General features: G+C 45.6%; 1 protein-coding gene and 1 pseudogene across 2 annotated transcripts in view; one reads left to right on the top strand and one right to left on the bottom strand.

Annotated features, from left to right (window-relative positions):
• The first annotated feature begins 16,749 nt into the window (after positions 1-16,749).
• On the top strand, positions 16,750-16,844 carry LOC116467724 (small nucleolar RNA U13; annotated as a pseudogene).
• Positions 16,845-17,333: 489 nt separating this feature from the next.
• SNX4 (sorting nexin 4) overlaps positions 17,334-22,281 on the bottom strand; it is an 82,698-nt gene continuing 77,750 nt past the window's right edge. For both annotated transcript variants that reach the window (XM_032149937.2, XM_032149938.3), the window contains exon 14: positions 17,334-18,513. In XM_032149937.2, the coding sequence (XP_032005828.1) occupies positions 18,466-18,513 (48 nt within the window). In that variant the 3' untranslated portion in view covers positions 17,334-18,465. The remainder of the gene's footprint in view (positions 18,514-22,281) is intronic.

The following is a 22,281-nucleotide window of genomic DNA, read 5'->3' as shown; positions in this document are numbered from 1 at the left end:
AAAGAGGCATTTTTAGAGTGTCCCAAAGTGAGAAGCCTGTATTCATTTCGAGGAGTTTTTGTCTTATGTCATTAAGATTTTTTATGTTAGTCTCGACAACCTGGGACTCATTAATAAAGTAACAACAGCTTTCTTGGAGGAAAATGCATGTGCCTCCTTTTTCAGCTGTCAGGAGGTCTAGGGCTCTGTGGTTTTGGAGGACTACTCCGGCTAAAGAGGTAATTTGTCGTTGCAGGGCGGCTAGTGACTGCGCAGTTTGTTCAGTAGTGGATTCTAGGTGTATCTTTAATTCATTAACCTGCGAGACTCCGTATCCGAGGGAGGTGGCCCCTAGAGCGGAGCCTAGAAGGGAGGTTGCAAGGGAGAGGCCAAGGATGGCAGGTATAAAGACAGCCCGTCTTTTTCTTGGGGCCTGATTTATGGGAGGGTGGTTAAGGTTGAAGGCGGTGGTCCCTTCGGAAAGGGAGAGGAGGGTAAGTTGTGGCAGGAGTGTGACGGGGAAGCAGGTAGTATTGACGGAGGAATTGATTGTTTTGTAAAGAGTGCGGTTACACCAGAAGAAGTATCCATTGGGGGCGGAAGAGTTAGGGTAGGAGGTGGAGGTATTGCAGAAGGAAAAGGATTCAGGGGAGTCTGTGTAGCAGGTAACGGCCTGGGACGTATTAAAGAGGGGAACACCGGATATTAAGGGGGTGTTTGGGGGTGGTGAATGATCAGAAGTGTTGGTAGTGTTTGGGAGGGCGACAGGAACAGCAATAAGCGGCGGTTTATCAAGGCTGGCACATAGGAAGCAGTTGGAGGGAGAGATATTAGAGGCGTTTAACAGTTGGATTCCTTCCTGTAGAAGTAAGAGCCAGGACTGCTGTACTGAGATGGAAACGGAGGAGGAGTCTAGCTGCTGGAGGAGGTCTTCGGCGGCTTGAGAGATGTCGCCGGAGATGCCGGGAAGCGAGATTTTGGGAGGGGTTTTGTAAGTGCGGGTGATAGTAAGGGTCTGCACTGGGTAGGAGTATGCATTGCTAGGGTAAATGCTACCAGGGATATGTCCTCTGGCCTGGTGGGTTGGAAAGGGGCGGGGTTTTAAGGGCGTGTTTTGGTTTGTCCTCTGGCAAACAGTGTAGTTGGAGGTGAGGTCTTGAAGGAACTGAAGATCAGAGGGTGTTAGCGTGAAAAAGGAAGACAGGAAGGTTTTAAGAGCCTGGGGGCTAGTGTGAAAAATGGAATGTAGATGAGTGAAGAGGGTATGTCTAGAGACGATGGAGGGGGAAGGGTCGAGTGGGCTTGAGAGTGTTGCTAAAAAGGTGGGAGGGAGACTAGAGAGGGCTGTTCTTCGGGCCTGATGATCGGCTTTGTTGTTACCTTGAGTGATTGGTGAAGAATCGGTCTGGTGGCTTTTGCAGTGGACAATGCCGACCTTTGAAGGGAATAGTGAGGCTTTAAGGAGGTGGGAGATGAGAGAGGCATTGGTGACTGAGTTTCCTTTGGTCATGAGTAATCCTCTCTCTCTCCAGATGGCGGCGTGAGAGAGCAGAATGTGAAAAACATATTTGGAGTCTGTGTAGAGTGTGAGTGTATGATCTGCCACCAGTTCAAAGGCGCGGGTAGCCGCAATTAGCTCTGCCTGTTGGTTGGTGGTATGTGGCGGCAGAGGCTTGGCCTCAATGGTTTTGGTCAGTGAGACCACAGCGTATCCCACGAGGCGTTGGCCTCGTGATATGAAGGAGCTGCCATCTGTGAACCAGGTGTGATCAGAGTGGGGTAAGGGTCCTTCGCTGATGTGAGATGGGCAAGGAAGGAGAGATTCCAGAATTTCATTACAATTGTGTTGGGGGAGGTCATGGTTGACTGGCAGGAGAGTGGCCGGGTTGAGGGGGGCACATGCCTGGAAGGAGATAGTTGGATCGTGCAGAAAGGAGACTAAGAGAGAGAGTATACGGCAAGGGGGAAGGGTTTGTAGGCTTCTACATGTGAGGAGATCTTTAAGGTGGTGAGGGGAGGCAATGACTGTGTTTGCCCCGAAGGTGAGTTTTTTGGACTCCTTGAGTAAAAGGTAGGCTGCCGCCAGGGCACAGAGGCATGGAGGCCAGCCTTTGACTGTGGGATCTAATTGTTTGGACAAGTATGCGATGGCGGCAAATGAAGGCCCTTGCAACTGACCTAAGACACCTAGGGCCAGTCCCTTTTGTTCATGTAGGTATAGGGTGAAGGGTTTCTGGAGATCTGGAAGATGTAGGGCGGGGGCCTTGAGAAGTGCCTGTTGGAGGGCCTGGAAGGGTTGAGTAACAGCAGTGTCTAGGGGTTCGGACGGGGCTCTGTGGGCCAAGTCATAGAGGGGCTTTGCTAAGAGAGAGTAGTTAGGAATCCATGTTCTGAAATACCCTGCTAACCCGAGGAACGAAAGAAGTTCCTGCCTGGTTTTGGGAACTGGGAGGCTCCGTATAAAACATTTTTGGTCTAGGGTTATGGCCTTGGAGTTGTGGGACAGGAGGACCCCTAAATAGATCACCTGCGGGGAGGAGAGTTGGACTTTGAGTGGAGATACTCGATATCCTTTGTCTGCCAGAAAGTTGAGGAGAGATACAGTGTCAGTCTGGGAGACTGCTAGAGAAGGACTACAAAGGAGAAGGTCGTCCACGTATTGCAGGAGGGTGGACTGAGGGAGTTGCAGTAACCTGAGATCCGCAGCTAGGGTTTGTCCAAAGATGTGGGGGCTGTCTCAAAACCCTTGGGGAAGGACTGTCCAGGTGAGTTGTTGTGATTGTTGAGTGTCTGGATCTGTCCAGGTGAAGGCAAAAAGATCCTGAGCTTGTGGGGAGAGGGGGATGGTAAAGAAGGCATCTTTAAGGTCTATGACAGAAAAATGTGTTGTGTCAGGCGGAATAGAGGACAGGAGGGTGTAGGGGTTAGGAACTAGTGGGTGGATAGGCCTGACATCGTCATTGATGAGACGTAGATCTTGAACCAGGTGAAATTTTCCGTTGGTTTTTTTTACTGCCAGTATGGGAGTGTTGAACAGAGTGTGTAGGCCTGAGGAATCCTTTCCGTAAGAGTTCAGAAATGAGGGGCTGCAGGCCTCTGAGGCTAGTAGCCGGAAGAGGATACTGAGGTTGACTAGGGAAGTGGTTGGGGTTTTTTAGGGAAATGTTAACGGGTGTGCAGTGAGCTAGGGAAGGGGTGGTTACATCCCAAACTGTGGGGTTAACGGAGGCCGGCAGAGGCGGCAGAGAGCTGGGCGGGTCTGGGGGACTGGAGATTACAGCGAGGAGAGAGGTGGAGTCTGGGAGCACTGTGGGGTTGAATGTAATAGCTGCCCCAAATTTGGAAAGGATGTCTCTACCTAATAAAGGAAGGGGACACTGGGGCATAACCAGGAACTTGTGAGAAAAGAGATGACCAGAGAAAGAGCATGCTAGGGGTGGGGTGGTCTTTGGCCACATGGTCTGGCCTCCTACCCCGACTATGGGAGGGCCAGAGGTGGAGACAGCGCCCCAATACTCCTGCAGAACCGAGGAAGTAGGAGGGGAATGACGAGACACCTACTCACTGCAAGAGGCACCCTGGGCTCCTGTGTGGTGATGGTGTGTGTCAGGAAGGGGTCCTAGGGCCCCGTCAGTCGTAGGCTGCCAACTTAATGAGATCGTCTTTAGGACGGGGTCTGGCCCAGCTCCCCCGAGGGAGCTGGGGCAGTCGGTCGCCCAGTGGCCGGATTGTTGGCACTTGGGGCACGGTCGTTTGGGTGGCCTGGGATTAGGACACTCACAAGCCCAATGACCTTTGTTCCCACACTTAAAGCAGGGTCGAGGGGGTTGGTGGTGAGTGGACATAGAGGCAGGGCGTCTGACAGGTTGGGTTGGGGCCTTGAAGGCCTGAGCCAACATTTGGCAATTTTGCCTCCTTGCCTGCTTGTCACGGTTGTGGTAGACCTTGAACGCGGTAGCGAGGATCTTGGTCTGCGGGGTAAAGGGACCTCTGTCTAGCCTTTTAGTTTGGCCCGAATGTCTGGGAAGCTTTGTGCGAAGAAATGGAACATGAGAAGTTGTCTGCTGTCGGGGGCTTTAAGGTCCATGTTGGTGTATTGTTGGAGTGCCTGTGTAAGGCGGGCGAGGAAGGCGGACGGGTTTTCATGTTTTTCTTGGATGATTTTGTGGAGTTTATCAAAATTGACTGCCTTTTGAGCTGCCTTCTGGAGACCTGTTATTAAACAGGTGGCAAAGTGGTCTCGGGCTGTGACACCATCTTGGGAGTTATAATTGCAGCCAGGATTGTGGTTGGGGACTGCCTGCGCTCCGATGGGTAGGGCTGGGGTTGTTGGTGGCGGCGCGGTGGCGGAGGGGCGAGGTTGGGGATGGTGATATGGCGGCGGTTCGTCAGCAGGGTTAAAATCGGAAGTAGGAAGGGGAGGGGGTTGGGAAAGGCTTTTGGAGTGGAGGCCAGCAATGACACTTGTGGTTAGGGTTAACAGGGACAGAAAGAGGTGAGGCTTATCGTCTAATAGGAGAAGTTAGGAACATGGGGGATCTCTGCCCAATCTCCCGTGCGCACAATCATTGTAAGGGCCCTGGGGAATTTCAGGGTCTAGGGTCCCATAAGGGGCCATTCATTTTGGTTGTCTAAGGGGTAGGTCGGCCAATCTTGCATGCAGAATTTGATTAAGCGTTTAGGTTTGAGGTCAGCGGCAAGGCCTAGGGTAGCCAGATTGTCTAAAAGGCATTTTAGGGGTGAGTCGGCCGGCAGGGATGTGGAGCCTCCCAAGGACGGAGAGGCAGTGAGGGCTAAGAGGGCGTCCGCTAGTTAGCCGAACACTGTAATCAGGTTCAGGGCCTTCGGTTGGTCGTCACCAAGGCGAAGGGACTGAAGGGCCAACAGCATGGCCGAGGGACCATGAGCCACTTGGTACCAAGATTTTTGTATGTAGCCAACAGTATGGCATGGGGCGGAGGCTTGGGGCGGAGGCTCAGGCCGGAGGGGCGAGGAGGAGAAGGAGAAAACTCTGTTTCCTGCGGGTCGAGGAGGGGAAGCAGGAGTCTGTCGCCACAGTATAGGACTAGGCGGCAGACTACGGAAGGGGACTTAGCAAACAGGAGCCGGTGGTGGATGCGCTGTTCGGCGGACGGGAAATTGGGCAAAGGCCGGCCGGGGCCTGGTTTGAGTCTGAGGGGAACTGGGGTCCCGCTGGAGGTGGGGAGTCCCAATCTGAGTCACGGCACCAATGAAAGAGTGACTCTCACACTTAAGACCACGGCACACCAGCTCGGCCAAGAGATCTTTATTGGAGGCAGCAGGCTGGGCTGGGCAGGAGAGAGAGAGACAGAGAGAGCGCGGTGGAGGGTTTGCTTCTTTTATGCCCAGGAGGGCTGCGTGGATGTTTGTGATTGGTTGGGGTGGGGCTTAGAGCGAGGCGGGAAAAACACCTCTCTCTGATTGGTTTTTCCTTTGGCGGGCTTGCACTGAGGAAGAAGAACCCGGAACCAGCGCCATTAGGGTGCTGTAGTTACCTAACAATGGGGAGAACTGGCCCAAGCTGGTCGGAGCCTGGCTTCTGACCCACTGTGTGTGCATGAGTTCAAAGAGCTCAGTCTCCAAAACTCTGTGGCCATGGAGCCCAGGCTAGGTCTAGGCTAACTATAACTGTGCAGAGGAATCCTTGTCCCCATTTTGAGCCCCGAGAAACTACTGTGGCATGAGAGGCAGGCCTCAGTAGCCTGGAAGTTTCCTGTGGAGACAAGGTCCCTGCCCTCAAGACAGTTCCCAATTGGACATGGTGCACTATTGACCAACTGCTTGTTGGCTGCAGCCACGACAGAGAGTGGCCTTTTAGGCCTCTTTGTTTCTTCTCAGGGAGGTGAAGTAACCATGACTAGGAAGCACCCAGGGGTCCCTAGATTGACTATGGGAGGAGTTCCAGGGAGGACTTTTTTTGTTTTTTTAACAGAGACCACTCCTTGTAAAAAGGACATTTTAAATAATTAGTGTGTTGGGAACATGGAGTCACTTCTTTAGACCTTAAAAAATAATTTGTTGTTTTCATTCAAGTGGGTAAAGCAAGTTATTTGGTTACTTAAGAGAACTAGCCTATGATCTTATGGGACCACCAATAATAACATTCCATGATTCTGTGAGATGTCCCAGATCCCTTACTTAATTGAACAATAGCCAATGTTATTTACCTAGCACATACCTACCAGGCACACTTGACATGCATTATTGTCATTATTGTATCTAATATAACATTTCTTTTTTTTTTTTTTTTTTGAGACAGAGTCTTGCTCTGTCACCCAGGCTGGAGTGCAGTGACACAATTTTGGCATACTGCAACCTCCACCTCCCAGATTCAAGTGATTCTCCTGTCTCAGCCTCCAGAGTAGCTGGGACTACAGGCATGCGCCACCACGCCCAGCTAATTTTTTGTATTTTTAGCAGAGATGGGGTTTCACCATGTTGGCCAGGCTGGTCTCGAACTCCTGACCTCAAGTGATCCGCCTGCCTCAGCCTCCCAAAGTGCTGGGATTACAAGTGTGAGCCACCGCACCTGGCCAGTTGTATCTAATATAATATTTCTGCAAAGCGGGTGCTATCCACACTTTGTCCTGAATCTGAGGCTCAGTAAAGGTAAGAACTGACAAGTCAAGGAACTTGTAAGAGGTGGAGCCAGGAGTCCAACCAGGCCTGAATGTGACTTCAGAATCCCCTGATTCGCAGCCTAGAGCCTCACTCCTGGCTACTGTTCCAGGACCAGCCCCACCTGGAGGTCCCTAACTCTGGTGCCAGTCAGGAGCTCACCTTTGTGCATGGAGCAGAGGGACCCTCCCTTCAGTGTGAGGACAGGGCACTGGGAGGCAGTCAACTCATGCCTGGGACACTGCTGGGGGAGGGCTAGAGGGAAACACTGGTCCATCCAGTGAGAACCAAAACATGGTAGGATGTTTTAAAAGTCCTTTTCAATTGCTGGGCATGGTGGCTCACATCTATAATCCCAGTGCTTTGGGAGGCTGAGGGAAGAGGACTGCTTGAAGTCGAAACCAGCCTCGGCAATATAGTGAAACCCCATCTCTACAAAAAATGAACGAAACTAGCCAGGTGTGGTGGTGCGTGCCTGTAGTCCCAGCTACTCAGGAAGCTGAGGCGGAAGGATGGCTTGAGCCCAGGAGGTGGAGGCTGCAGTGAGCTATGATCCTGCCACCACACCCTAGCCTGGGCGACAGAGCGAGATGCCGTCTCAAAAAAAGAAAAAAAAAAGGCCTTTTCATATTCCAATTCTATTGAAATACAATACCCACAACATGGTGAAATAATTTGAATGTATGTTCAAATGGTTTGAAAAAGATACTGCCCAGCAAGAGGGGAAAATGGACCAGCAAAGCACCAGTGTTTGTACAGGAACGCTAAAAAAAGGAAAGGGGAAGCGTTTAAAAAATAAAAGCTTTTTTTTTTTTTTTCTAAAGTGGGGCAGAAAAATCTCAAAATGTGATTGGGAGATTGAAGAAAAGAAAGAGGCATTTTCTTCCCAAGCTGGAAGATTGAAGGGTGCCTGGGTAGATGGTGAATCTGAGATTCTCTCCAGAACCAGGAATGCCTGCCTATGCCCCCTAGAAGGGTATATTCAAATCTCCTGGGGGCCATTCACTGCCCACCAACATCCCACTCTCTAAATTCCTTGCCTCAAATTCTGATATGCTTTCCCAGTTGAAGGTCTTCCTATAGCTTTGATTACTGCTAGGAGTGTGCTAGTGCAGAGGGCAGAGGCAGCAAAGAATGGGCAGAAAATCAGGGAGAATTGCCCAAGTGTGGGTGACTTAGAAAAAGAGATTTTCACCTGAGGAATTATATTGATGAAATCTAGGCTTGAAAGGTCCAAGTTCAAAGGTCTGCTTAATTTATTATCGTTTTACCCAGAGGAATGTGCCTGTTAGGTTAATATTTATTTTATTGAATAATCTAGTTTTAGTTACTGTCAATAAAAGTCAGTGCTACTTTTTGTAGGAAAAAAAAGGCAGTTTTGTGGCTAATTTCAGAGCTCACAGAGGTTGTTCCTGGGCCCATTGGCTCTACCGCCACCTGGTGGTAGATTCCTGTAGAACAGGGCTGGCCATTTGGGTTCCGGACCAAAACCCAAGTCTGAGAGGTTGAAATCCTGATCTGCTCACCCAGGAGCAGGGTGACCAGTTGGACAGACTTCCTCTCTCCCTGAATTTCAATTCCCATATCTTAAAATAGAGACCATAATATCTACTTTTTGGGTTTGTTGTAACAGTCAAATGAGTTAACATATATGTAGTGCCTAGTGCATAGTAAATGTTTAATAAACTATTAACTATTAGCCTCATTGAAAAAGAACTTGATATCCCCATGGGCTTGTTTCCAGTGGTTTGCCATGGAGTTCTGTTCTCACCTTTTCCATAACTGACTGGAGCAAAGCTACAGAAGACACGGCCCCTGCATCATGGCCGACACTCTGCTGATCAGAGGCTGGGAGAGACTGACAGTTTGGAGGGACGGGCCTAATCTAATGGATTAAATTGTAAGAGGAATAATGCAAGTCCAAAATGACACAGAATGTCTGCCAAGTGCACACATATTGGGTGAGGGACAAAAAAAAAAGACCAAGTCAAAAACACTGAGGGATTTTGGGAACAGATAGCTCAACAGGAGCCAATTTGGTGACATAGGCACCAAAAATTCTAATTTCATCAACAGCCATGAAGGAACAACATATATGAAAAGTCTTTAAAATGTTCATACAGCCTAACTTTGTAATTCCACTACAACGAATCTACCCAGAGGAGGAAATCATCAGAAACAACTGCATACAAAGATGCTCACTTCAGTGTGGTTTATAAAAATGAAAAATTAGAAACAATGTCCAATAATAGACAAAAAGTTAAATTGTGGTTTATCCATGCAGTCCTTTAAATTTTTCAAAGGAAAACGTACATGAAATAAGTTGAGGGGGGTGGTGAGAATCGGGCTCTCATTAGAAATAGGGGACACATTGATAAAAGGCACAATTAGATAAGACATAACAAAAGCCTACATGCATCTAATAAGACAGCTTCAAAATTTACAGTGCAAACATTGACAATCCTGCAAGGAGGAATGGACAAGTTCAACTTTAGGAGACTTTAATACACCTCTCCCTGTAATTTACACATCAAGTCAACAATAACAACAACAAAAAGTCAGGAGACTGATTTGAGTAATAACTCCGTTTACTGCAATACCTCAGTCTCAGTGAATTGATTTTGTCTGTGCACTTATCAGGCAATTACAATAATTTGTTAGAATGACTCACAAACCCAGGGAATGCTTACTTATTATTCCTGATTTATTACAAAGGAAAATTTAAAGGATACCAATAAACGGCCAGATGGAAGAGATGTGAGAAATAAAAATAAAATCCTAAGTACCTCCAACAACAACAACAATGACAAACAATCAGTAAGAAAAAAAGAGGGCAGGCGTGGTGGCTCATGCCTGTAATCCCAGTACTTTGGGAGGCTGAGACGGGTGGATCACCTGAGGTCAGGAGTTCGAGACCAGCCTGGCCAACATGGAGAAATCCCATCTCTACTAAAAATATGAAAAGTAGCCGGTCGTGGTGGCAGGCACCTGTAATCCCAGCTACTCAGGAGGCTGAGGAAAGAGAATCGCTTGAACCCTGGAGGCGGAGGTTGCAGTGAGCTGAGATTGTGCTACTGTACTCCAGCCTGGGCGACAGAGTGAGATTCAGTCTCAAAAAATAAAAAATTTTTAAAAAAGAAAAGATTTGAACAATAGAATTTAGAAGCTTAATATGAGGGCCCTGCATAGTACACTGCACCCCACAGCTGGAGAATACATGTTCTTTTCAAACACATCTGGGATGTCTGGGCACGGTGGCTCATACCTGTAATCCCAGCATTTTGTGAGGCTGAAGCGGGCAGATTGTTTGAGCCCAGGAGTTCCATACCAGCCTGAGCAACATAGGGAGACCTCCATCTCTACAAAAAATTAGAAAATGAACCAGGTATGGTGGTGTGAGCCTGTAGTCCTAGCTACGAAGGAGGTTGAGGTGGGAGGATCGCTTGAGCCTGGGAGGTCAAGGCTACAGAGAGCCGACATCACACCACTGCACTCCAGACTGGGCGACTGAGCAAGACCCTGTCTCTAAAACAACAACAAAGACACATATAGAAGATTTATAAAACTTAACTACACACACACACACACACAAACGCAAACCAACTATTTCAGTATGTGGGGCTAAATTCTAAGGGGAAGTACAGAAAGTTTTGGGAGTCAGAGGCTCTTTGATCAGAGGCTCAGGGACAATCTCCCAGAGAAGGTTATGACTGGGCTGAGTTTGTGAAGATAAGTTATCCAGCTAAAGGAGGTGGGGCTGGAGGCTGAGCGATCTCAGGCAGGGCATACGGCAGGTCTGAGGGCCCCTAGGCAAACAGAAGTGAGTTTAGGGAACTGCAAATCCCTTCCCAGAATTCACCTCTTGCTTCCAGGCAGGGGCCCTGACATGCATCTGCAGGGGCCCTGCTAAAAGCTATCGGTCAGTTTCCATCTCTAACAGGAGATGGGGGTCTTCAGTTACCATCTAGCCAGGGCATGTCCCCCAGAAAGGAACATGAGCTGGGCCCGAAAAGGAGCTGCCCAGAGCTCTAGTGTCAGGCAGGCTTGGGAAGCTCCCTGCAAGTGGGCAGGACGCAGGACTCCTGAGGCCCCACCATCTCCTAAGGAAGCCCCCTCCCCATCCTCTACTACTCCTAAAAAGCCTGGAGGGCCTCCCTGCAGGCCAGCTCAAGCAACATGGACTCCCAGCCCTTGCCCCGCCCACGCTCACACATAGTTTCTCTGGGGCTCAGGCCATCTGTTAACACAGCTATCACTGGCTTCCTGCTCACCATGCCAAGCTGTCACACACGTGAGCTCAGGTCTAGGAAAGAACTCTAGAGGGGTTTGCAACACTACCTGTCCAAAGTCTCTGAGTAAGTGAAATGCAGTGTTTAGCCCAAACCTTCATTTTAGCTAAGTGCCTTCCTGTGTCCTCCCCAAGAACTACTCTCAGGGTACCCTCTCACCTGGTGTGGGGCCTCACTTTACCCTCCTTTCAGTCCCTCCTTCCTGACTACTGAGCAGGCGGGAGATGTGAGAGCCAGAGAGACTTGGGCAAGCCACACAGGCCCATTAGCTCAGCAGCTATGGAGAGAGAAGCCATAAAGAAGGAGTCTTGTCTGGAAATCAGAAACCTGGACGGACTGGCTGTGTGGCCAGGAGCAAGTCACTTCACCTCTCTGGTCCTCAGTTTCTTCCTTTTTAAAATAACAGGAAATCATCTCTAAGCTTATTTCTAGCTGAAGATTCTGGGATCTTATTTAAAGAATTGGGTCTATTTCAAAAGTCGACTTAGTTTTTTTGAGGTGGAGAACGGGGTCTCCCTATGTTGCCCTGGTTGGTCTCAAACTCCTGGGCTCAAGGAGACCTCTGCCTCAGCCAGCTTCAGGAAGTTTTTAATTGGAGGATATTGTCCCTTTTGTTGCTTTTCTGGGGCTGTTGCAAGGTGGAAAGAAACAGAGGTGGGCATCCTTGAGCCACTGCTGAGCCATGACTAGTAATTTTTTTTTTTTTTGAGACAGAGTCTCGCTCTGTCACCCAGGCTGGAGTGCAGTGGCGTGATCTCGGCTCACGGCAAGCTCCGCCTCCCAGGTTCACGCCGTTCTCCTGCCTCAGCCTCTCTCAGTAGCTGGGACTACAGGTGCCCACCACCACGCCCAGCTAATTTTTTGTATTTTTAGTAGAGACAGGGTTTCACCGTGGTCTCAATCTCCTGACCTCGTGATCCGCCCACCTCGGCCTCCCAAAGTGCTGGGATTACAAGCGTGAGCCACCGCACCCGGCCTTAACTAGGAATTAGACTTCGAAAGGGAGCTGCGTGCGGTGGCTCACACCTGTAGTCCCAGCATTTTGGGAGGCTGAGGCAGGAGGATAGCTTGAGCCCAGGAGTTCAAGACCAGCCTAGGCAACGTGGCAAGACCCTGTATCTACTAAAAATAAAAAAATTATCTGGGTTTGGTGGCGCATGCCTGTAGTCCCAGCTCCCAGGGAGGCTGAGGTGGGAGGATCGTTTGAGGCCGGAAGGCAGAGGCTGCAGTGAGCCAAAATTGCACCACTGCACTCTAGCCTGGTGACAAAGGGAGACCCTGTCTCAAAAAACAACCAACCAACCAACCAACCCAAAACACCCAAATGATGATGCAGTGAGTATCTCAATGCTCTAATGAGAGCATATCTGTAGGTTAAATTTGATGGGAATTCTTTAAAATAAGGTTTTATGTCTTATTTTAGGGTAAGTAATCTCCCAAATAGCTGAGACTACAGGAGCATACCACCCAGCCTGGCTACTTTTTAAATTTTCTTTATAGAGATGGTGTCCTACTATGTTGCCCAGACTGGTCACAAACTCCTGGGCTCAAGCAATCCTCCTGCCTTAGCCTCCCAAAGTGCTGGGATTATAGGCATGAGCCACCATACCTGGCCATCATCTGCAATCGCCCCAAACTGGAAAACACTGTCTTTCCATTACTACAAGGCAAATGAAATCAATTATGCTCTGCCAAAAAGAGACTGGGGTATCTGTACTGACCTGGGCCGATCTTCCAGATATGTGAAGTGTGTACTGTATTCCCCCATTTGTGTGTGCTGTTGGGGAAGGCATACATGTCAGCATATGATAGGTAATTTATGGAAGGATGCATAGGAAACTGATAACAGTGGTTTCCTCTAGGGAGAAAACAGGGGGACTGAGGGGCAGGGAATGAGCAGAAGGACACAACTTTTCACTTGTAGGCCTTTAGCACCATTTGAATTTTTTTTTTTCCATCTCCATGTATTAACTTGAAAATTTTTCTTTTGGTAATATACTGATTGTAACAATTGACTTTAAATGCAAAAATAACCTTGCATTCTGAGATAAACTGTATTGGGTCATAATGCATATTGCTGGATTCAATTAGCTAATAGTTCAGTGATTTTGCATCTATGTTCATGATGTATTTAGGTAGTCACTTTCTTTTCTTGAAATGTCTTTGGCCAGTTTTGGTATTGTGGTGATACTGTCGTCATAAAAAGAGGTGGGAGGGAAGTGTTCCCTTTTTCTTTTATTTTCCGAAAGTTTGCATAGAATTGGAGGTTTTTCTTTCTTAAATGTTTGATAGAACTCACGAATAAAGCAGTCTGGACCTAAAGTTTTCTTTGGAGATTTTTTTTTTTTTTTTTGAGATGGGGTCTCACCTTGTTGCCCAGGCTGAACTCAAATTCCTGAGCTCAAGTGATCCTCCTGTCTTAGCCTCTCAAGTAGCTGGGCCTGTAGAAAGATTTTTTTTTAATAACACATTTCTTTGATATAGGGCTACTCAAGTTTTCTATTTCATCTTGTGTACATTTTAGTAAGTTCTATTTCTCAAGGAATGTGTTGATTTCATCTATTGGTTTAAAGTTGTTCATAGTATTTCCTTATTATCCTTTTTTGTTTTGTTTTGTGTTTTTGTTTTTTTGAGATGGAGTTTTGCTCTTGTTGCCTAGGCTGGAGTGCAATGGCACGATTTCAGCTCACCACAACCTCCGCCTCCTGGGTTCAAGTGATTCTCCTGTCTCAACCTCCTGAGTAGCTAGGATTACAGGCATGCGCCGCCACACCCGGCTAATTTTTGTATTTTCAGTAGAGACAGGTTTCTGCATGTTGGTCAGGCTGGTCTTGAACTCCCGACCTCAGGTGATCTGCCCGCCTCAGCCTCCCAAAGTGCTGGGATTACAGGTGTGAACCACAGCACCTGGCCCTTATTATCCTTTTAGGTTATCTGTAAGATATCTGTAAGACCTATAATAATATCTCCTAGTTTGTTACTGATAGGAATAATTTGTGTTTTATCTTTTTTTTCTTGCAGTTTTGCTAGGGGCTTATTAATCTCCTCAAATAATCGACTGTGGCTTTGTTAAATGTATTGTTCATCTGTTTTCAATGTCATTAATTTTGCTTCTATCTTTAGTATTTCCTTTCTTCTTTGTTTTTCCTCTAGCTACTTTCTTTCAAATATATAGATATTTAAAGCTATTAATATATCATTTAGGAAGCAAGTACAACCTACTAATTTAGCCTTTTATTATTTTATTTCTCTGGGTTACTCAATCTTGAAATATATTTCTAATTCTTTTTTTAGAGAAAACTTGACTTTTTATTTTTATTTTTTTAAAGGCTACATTGGCAAGAATTTAGAGAAAACTTTCTAGGAGAATCAGGAAATACTACCCATGGTGGGTGGAAGGGAGTATATGTAAAAATCTAGAGAATGATTGTAAGGATAGAAAAAATCTAATATTCCTGTTCTTTTTCATTCCATTCCAAGCTGCATTTATTCTAAAGATACTTGAATTTTAGGAACCCTCAGTTCCTTTTTGAATGCTATGTTGTAATTACCAGTGACTCATTCATCTATACTCAAGTTTTTGGATATAAATGAAGGTTAAATATGACTCTGGTTAATTTAATGCTTTAACTATACCATACCAACCGCATCACTAATACACTGTCAAGATGCAATCTTCCTTTCTTACTAATTACATTAACTTGATGAGTCACTTTTCTTTAGTTAGGGCTTATATTACCTTTTAATATTTATCTTTGGTGAACTAATTCTCCCATCTTTTTAATAATTCATTTTAATTTCTGATTTTTAAATACTGAAAAGGGTTATAACAAAGGTTATTTTCTTTATACTTAGTCTGGATAGTACAAAAAAATTTCCATCATAAAATCCTTTTTTTTTTTTTAAAGGAATGATTGTGCTAGAAAATGAAACAATTTTTTTTTCTTGGCCAGGTGCGGTGGCTCACGCTTGTAATCCCAGCACTTTGGGAGGCCGAGGCGGGCGGATCACGAGGTCAGGAGATCGAGACCACGGTGAAACCCCGTCTCTACTAAAAACACAAAAAATTATCTGGGCGTGGTGGTGGGCGCCTGTAGTCCCAGCTACTCGGAGAGGCTGAGGCAGGAGAATGGCGTGAACCCGGGAGGCGGAGCTTGCAGTGAGCCGAGATCGCGCCACTGCCCTGGGTGACAGAGCGAGACTCCGTCTCAAAAAAAAAAAAAAAAAAAGAAAAAAAATTTTTTTTTCTTTTTTTTTCTTTTTTTTTTTTTGAGACAGCATCTCACTCTGTCGCCCAGGCTGGAACGTAGTGGTGCAATCTCGGCTCACTGCAACCTCTGCCTCCCGGGTTCAAGCGATTCCCCTGCCTCAGCCTCCCGAGTAACTGGGATTACAGGCACCCGCCACCACGCCCGGCTAATTTTTGTATTTTTAGGAGAGTATTTGTATTTGTAATTCATGTATTTTCACCACGTTAGCCAGGCTGCTCTCGAACTTCTGACCTCAGGTGATCCACCTGCCTTGGCCTCCCAACGTGCTGGGAAAACAGGCGTGAGCCACCACACCCAGCAACAGAATTTTCAAAAGGAACCCTGTCAAGATATTCCTAGTTAAATATACACATAACCATGTTTGTATATTTTAGAGAAAATAACATAATTTTTGTTCTTATTTTAATTGTAGCAACAGAGTCTATGTTGCCCAGGCTGTTCTTGAACTCCTTAAGTTGGCCTTAAGTTGCCTCAGCCTTCCAGAGTGCTGGGGTTAGAGGCATGTAACTGCACCCAGTCTAGAGTTTTCTTAAATCTTTTTTATTTTTTGAGACAGGATCTCACTATGTCACCTGGGCTGGTTTGAGACAGGATCTCGCTATGTTGCCTGGGCTGGAGTGCAGTGGTGTGATTATGACTCACTGTACCCTCAAGCTCCCGGGTTCAAGTGATGCTCCCACCTAAGCCTTCTGAGTAGCTGGGTAGGGATTACATAGGTGTGCACCACCACACTCGGCTAATTTTTGTATTTTTTGTAGAGATGGGTTTTCACCATGTTGCCCAGGCTGGTCTTGAACTGGGCTCAAGCAGTCGAACCACCTCAGCCTTTCAAAGTGCTGGGATTACAGGCATGAGCCATGGAACTTAAATCATTTTTGAAACATAGTTAATAATGGCCTTCTCAAATTAAGTCAGCTAGTAGAAAAAAGTCTAACATTTTATATCGAGGCCAAAGCTGGTTTGGAGGAAAAGGCTTTTGATCTTTAAATGCCAAGGGGAAAGGTATTTTATCTGTCAAGAGATGATACAATTCAGTGGAATAAAATGTGTATCCACACAGATGACTTTTGCTTCTACCAATTTTACCTTTTATAAAACCCTGACATGGCCGGGTACAGGGGCTCCTGCCTATAATCTCAGCACTTTGGAAGCCAATGGGGTAGGATCGCTTGAGCCCAGGAGTTTTGAGACCAGCCTGGGCAACACAGTGAGACTTCATCTTTACAAGAATAAAATAAAAAAATTAGCCAGGCATGGTGGTGTACCTATGTAGTCCCAACTACTTGGGAGGCTAAGGTGGGAGGATCACTTGAGCCCCCCGAGGTTGAGGTTGCAGTGAGCCATAATTGTGCCACCATACTCCAGCCTGGGCAACAGAGTGAGACCCTGTCTCAAAACAAAACAGGCCGGGTCGGGGGGCTCACGCCTATAATTCCAGTACTTTGAGAGGCTGAAGCGGGAGGATTCCTTGAGCTCAGGAGTTCAGACCAGCCTGGGCAACATCAGACCCTGTCTCTCTCTTTTTTTTTTTTTTTTTTAAGTAAAACAAACAAAAACAAAAAGAACTCATGATCCTTTTGTGGTTCATAAGCATGATGATTGGGTGCACGTGTTAGATGTGCTGCCCTCAAACCTTGTTACAACTTCAACCATTACCCATCTGACAGTAAAAAAAAAAAAAAAAAGAAAAAGAAAAAGTAAAATTTTAAAAATCATGTCTCATTTCAGCATCTTATATTTTTAAAAACCAATATTTTGATAGATGACAAATTTATACCATTAACGACTTTATTTTTTTTTCTTTTCTCAACTTTTAGGTTCAGGGGATACCTGTGTAGGTTTGCTACATGGGTAAATTGTGTGTTGCTGGGGAATCGTGTACAAATGATTTTATCACCCAGGGAGCAAGCATAGTACCCAATAGCTAGTTTTTCGACCCTCGCCTTCCTCCCAACCTGCCCCCTCAAGTAAGCCCTGGTGTCTATTGTTCCCATCTTTGCGTTCATGTGTATTCAATGTTTAGTTCTCACTGATAAGTGAGAACATGTGGCATTAATCACTTTAAAACATAGTATGACAGATATCATTTTCTTACAGAGCATCAGATATTAATATGTATGGATCACCTTGTTAAATTAACAAAAATCATCTGAAAATCAGCACAATATTTCATTTATTTATTGTATAAGTTTGGCAAACAACACAAAAATCCAGCAACATTTAAAACATATAAAAAAGTCAAATGCTAAACAGGACTAGGGATTTTTTTTTTACATCATTAGAAATAACGAGTACACATTTTAAGATTCTGCAAAGCTAGCAAAATGAAGATGCTTGTCTTCTGAACATATACCACAAACACACATATAAAAAAACAACATAATTTATCTTTACAAAAATTACAGCCAAGCAACAGAAAATAAGGATGTTAATGATGAAGATAGCAACACATATGTTTAGTACATATATCTTACACATTGAAATGCTACATCTTATACCCTGAAATGCCATGTGTAGAGAGCCAAGCAGAGTAAATTTAGGCTCATTACTGAGGTTAAGAATTATTTGATAAGAATTTAATTCTTATATGTAACATATTGAGTTAAAACTTTCTATATAGGAATTGCTAGAGGATGACAATGTATTCCATTATAGATTTGAGAAGTTGAGTCTTCTTTGTTGGCAGTATAAAATTTCTGACCAGTATCAAAATTCTGGTAAAACACAAATTGAAGGCATTTTCTAGTGTATGCAAATGTTACAAGGGGCATCAATGAATGTAGAAGAAAATCATAGATTTTTCACATCAAGTTTCTGCTGAGCTTTGTCAAACCAAATAGCTCAACTATAAGGCAAGAGAAAACAACTCCTTATAACAGATTACTGGATCTTACCAAGTAAATATAGGAATTCAATCTTAGGGAAAAATTCCCTACATTAATAGATCTGAAACAGTTGGCCTTGAAACAAACATCTAGAAATTAACGAACATCTTGACATTCAGTCATTGGTTCAGAAGCGTGACAAACAATCTGTTGGTATATATTATTAAATTAACTTTTGGAATCAGCACCAGTCCCCAAAACCTCAAATTATAATATTTAATCTTCATTAAAATATATCTTTTTTGTGCTACATTAACATGACTACAATTAAGTTAAAGAAAGCTGAATTTACTTAACCTATTGTATATGTTTATGTATACTAGGTAGCGACTTAAATTTCTTTTATTTACTTGTGCTTCTGTTTTGGGGCACTTTGATTGAAGAGAAATTCAATTCACAGGATTACATCTTGCTAAAGCATTCCTTAGCATTGGTCCAAACTTGAATTCCCTAAAAATAAAAATAGAAACTTTAAAATGTGAGTTTGGAAGGAATCTGAAAACCCAGGTACTTGGCTTAGTGGTACACTAAGTTTTGCTTTTTGGAATAATTAAGAAGTCCAGCAAATATGACACTATTTTGGGAAGTGGCTAATATAAGCAAATGTCTAATGCTTCTGAAAAGAGAAAGAGAATCTCTAATACGAGCTTATCTTCAAAATGGAAAAAGAACTCCTACAACTTGTTGGAAAACTGAGTTAATTCATTTCATATCACATACTTGAGTAATTTCTATTTGTAAATCAAACAAGTTTTCAGTCTTTTTTTTTTTTTTTTTTTTTTTGGAGATAGGGTCTCATTCTGTTACCCAGGCTGGAGTATAATCATGGCTCATTGCAGCCTCGACCTCCAGGGCTCAAGGGATCCTCCCACCTCAGCCTGCCAAGTAGTTGGGACCACAGGTGCACACCACCACACCTGGCTTATTTTTTGTATTTTTTTTGTATTTTTTTTTTTTTTTGTAGAAATGGAATCTCACTATGTTACCCAGGCTGGTCTGGAATTCCTGGGCTCAAGCAATCTGCTTGCCTCTGCCTCCTAAAGTGCTGGCATCACAGGTGTGAGCCACAGTGCCCGGCTCGGTTTTTTCTTTTTTTTTTTTTTTTTTGAGACAGAGTCTTGCTGTCGCCCAGGCTGGAGTGCAGTGGCGCGATCTCAGCTCACTGCAGGCTCCGCCCCCCGGGGTTCACGCCATTCTCCTGCCTCAGCCTCCCGAGTAGCTGGGACTACAGGCGCCTGCCATCTCGCCCGGCTAATTTTTTGTATTTTTAGTAGAGACGGGGTTTCACTGTGTTAGCCAGGATGGTCTCGATCTCCTGACCTCGTGATCCGCCCGCCTCGGCCTCCCAAAGTGCTGGGATTACAGGCGTGAGCCACTGTGCCCGGCCCCGGCTCGGTTTTTTCAATGTAATATTTGAAACAAAAAACTTCATTAGTCTAACAAATATAAATTGAGTTATTAAATTATCAGGCTAATAATTAAAGTTTTGATAAAAACTAATTATGTACTAAATTACTGAATCCCTCTCAGTATCTGAAGTTACTTAGCACAAAGTTATAGATGGCCTAATATGCATAAGCAAAAATACATATTTATAGAGATGTAACAGTAAAACTTCAGGGTTTTTTTTGTTGTTGTTGTTGTTGTTTTTTTTTGAGACGGAGTCTTGCTCTGTCGCCCAGGCTGGAGTGCATTGGCGCAATCTCAGCTCACTGCAAGCTCTGCCTCCTGGGTTCGCACCATTCTCCCACCTCAGCCTCCCGAGTAGCTGAGACTACAGGCGCCTGCCACCATGCCCAGCTAATTTTTTGTATTTTTAGTAGAGACGAGGTTTCACCGTGTGTTAGGCAGGATGGTCTTGATCTCCTGACCTCATGATCCACCTGCCTTGGCCTCCCAAAGTGCTGGGATTACAGGAGTAAGCCACTGCGCCTGGCAAGGGTTTTTTTCAATAAGGTATTTTTTCAATAAGATACATATTCTCCAATAATTGCTAATTTATGAGAAAGAAGCTTTTTAATATTTAATCATTAAAGTGTGTCATTTATTAAGGTTTTGAACAATTTTCTTTTTCTTCTCTTTTCTTTTTGAAAGAAAGTCTCGGGCTGGGTGCAGTGGCTCACATCTGTAATCCCAGCACTTTGGGAGGCGGAGGCGGGCAGATCACCAGGTCAGGAGTTTTGAGACCAGCCTGGCCAACATGGTGAAACTGTCTCTACTAAAGATACAAAAAAATTAGCCAGGCGTGGTGGCACACACCTGTAATCCCAGCTACTCGGGAGGCTGAGGTAGGAGAATTGCTTGAACATGGGAGGCGGAGGTTGTAGTGAGCAGAGATCATGCCATTGCACTCCAGCCTGGGGTGGACAGGGCGAGACTCCATCTCAAAAAAAAAAAAAAAAAGGAAGAAGGTCTCATTATGTTGCCCAGCCTAGTCTTGAACTCCTGGGATCAAGTGATCCTCCTGCTTCAACCTCCCAAATAGCTAGGATCACATATAAAAATCTATATCACTTAGGCAAGAAAATAAAACAACGAAATTGCATAGTACCATTCTTGGGAAACAAGGTGAACATACACTCTTATTAAACTTTTTGTTCTACTAGTTATCTAAGGATTTGTGAATAAACCTATAAAATATCCAACAGTATGTCCAAATACAGCTATAGTAGTATCTTTTTTTTTTTTTTTTTTTTTGAGACGGAGTCTCGCTCTGTCGCCCAGGCTGGAGTGCAGTGGCGCAATCTCGGCTCACTGCAAGCTCTGCCTCCCGGGTTCACACCATTCTCCTGCCTCAGCCTCTCCGAGTAGCTGGGACTACAGGCGCCCGCCACCACGCCCGGCTAATTTTTTGTATTTTTAGTAGAGACGGGGTTTCACCGTGGTCTCGATCTCCTGACCTTGTGATCCACCCGCCTCGGCCTCCCAAAGTGCTGGGATTACAAGCGTGAGCCACCGCGCCCGGCCTAGTAGTATCTTTTATATTCACAGATTAAATTTCTAGCACCCTCAACCACTGCAGCCTAAACAAAACGGAGGGGGAAAGTCCTTTGAGACATTATATAAAGGTCTTGCATTTTACTTTGGAAAGAAGTGAATGAGAGATCACAAGGAGCTTATTAATGAGTCTTTTACGGAAAAACAAAAAAACTAAAAACCTTTGTTATCTGGTCTTTCAGAATTCTTGAGGTTAAAAAGTTAGATTGGAAAAAGGACTATACGACTGAGTGTGGTGGCTCATGCCTATAATCCCAGCAATTTTGGAGGCCAGGGCGGGAGGACTGCTTGAGCCCAGGAGTTCAAGATCAGCCTGGGTAACACCGTAAGACCCCATTTCAACCAAAAAAGAAAAAGACAAAGGATTGTAAATATCTAGCACCTAGCTGCAGGCAAGTAAGAGGTGACAGTATGAAGGCAAAAAAAAGATAGAGACGCTACCAAACTACAACATACTCAATCTTTAGCACCTGTAGACTCACCAGTCACGATCTAAACTTGTTTTAAGTGATTCCAAAGATCCACAGTATACAGTAACTTATAATTCACTGAGCATAAATATGAATTTGTCCAAAGCAAATGGAGCCCACTTAACCAGTGAGTGCGTATGGTGTTTATGCCTCAAAATATCTTTGTTCTCTCAGTGATGGCCCTTAGCCAAAAAAATAAAATTTGGGGACAAACTAAAGCATAAGAATTGTCCTTCCTTCCTTCCTTCCTTCCTTCCTTCTTCCTTCCTTCTTCCTTCCTTCCCTCCCTCCCTTCTTCCCTCCTTCCCTCCTTCCCTCCCTCTTTCCCTCTGTGGCCCACGCTGCAATCGGCTCGCTCCTGCCCCGCCCCGCGGACTGCCTGGGACTGCCGGCGTGCCCCACAACCGCTGCCTCCTTTTTCTCATTTGGCTGCAGGTGTGGTTTCGCGATGTTGACCACGCTGGTCTCCAGCTCCTGACCCCGAGTGCTCTGCCCGCCTCGGCCTCCCGAGGTGCTGGGACCGCAGACGGAGTCTAGCTCACTCCGTGCTCGGTGTTGCCCGGGCTGGAGTGCGGTGGCTTGGTCTTGGCTCGCGGCAGCCTCCGCCTCCCAGCCGCCTGCCTTGGCCTACTAAGGTGCTGGGATTGCAGCCTCTGCCCGGGCGCCGCCCCGTCTGGCAGGTGGGGAGCGTCTCTGCTCGGCCGACCCTCTGACAGCCTCCCCATCTGGGAAGTGAGGAGCGCCTCTGCCC

The sequence above is a fragment of the Hylobates moloch genome, unplaced genomic scaffold (genome assembly GCF_009828535.3).
Source record: "Hylobates moloch isolate HMO894 unplaced genomic scaffold, HMol_V3 SCAFFOLD_4, whole genome shotgun sequence".
In the NCBI taxonomy this organism is placed as follows: Eukaryota; Metazoa; Chordata; class Mammalia; order Primates; family Hylobatidae; genus Hylobates; species Hylobates moloch.
This window is presented reverse-complemented; position numbering and strand designations above follow the sequence as displayed.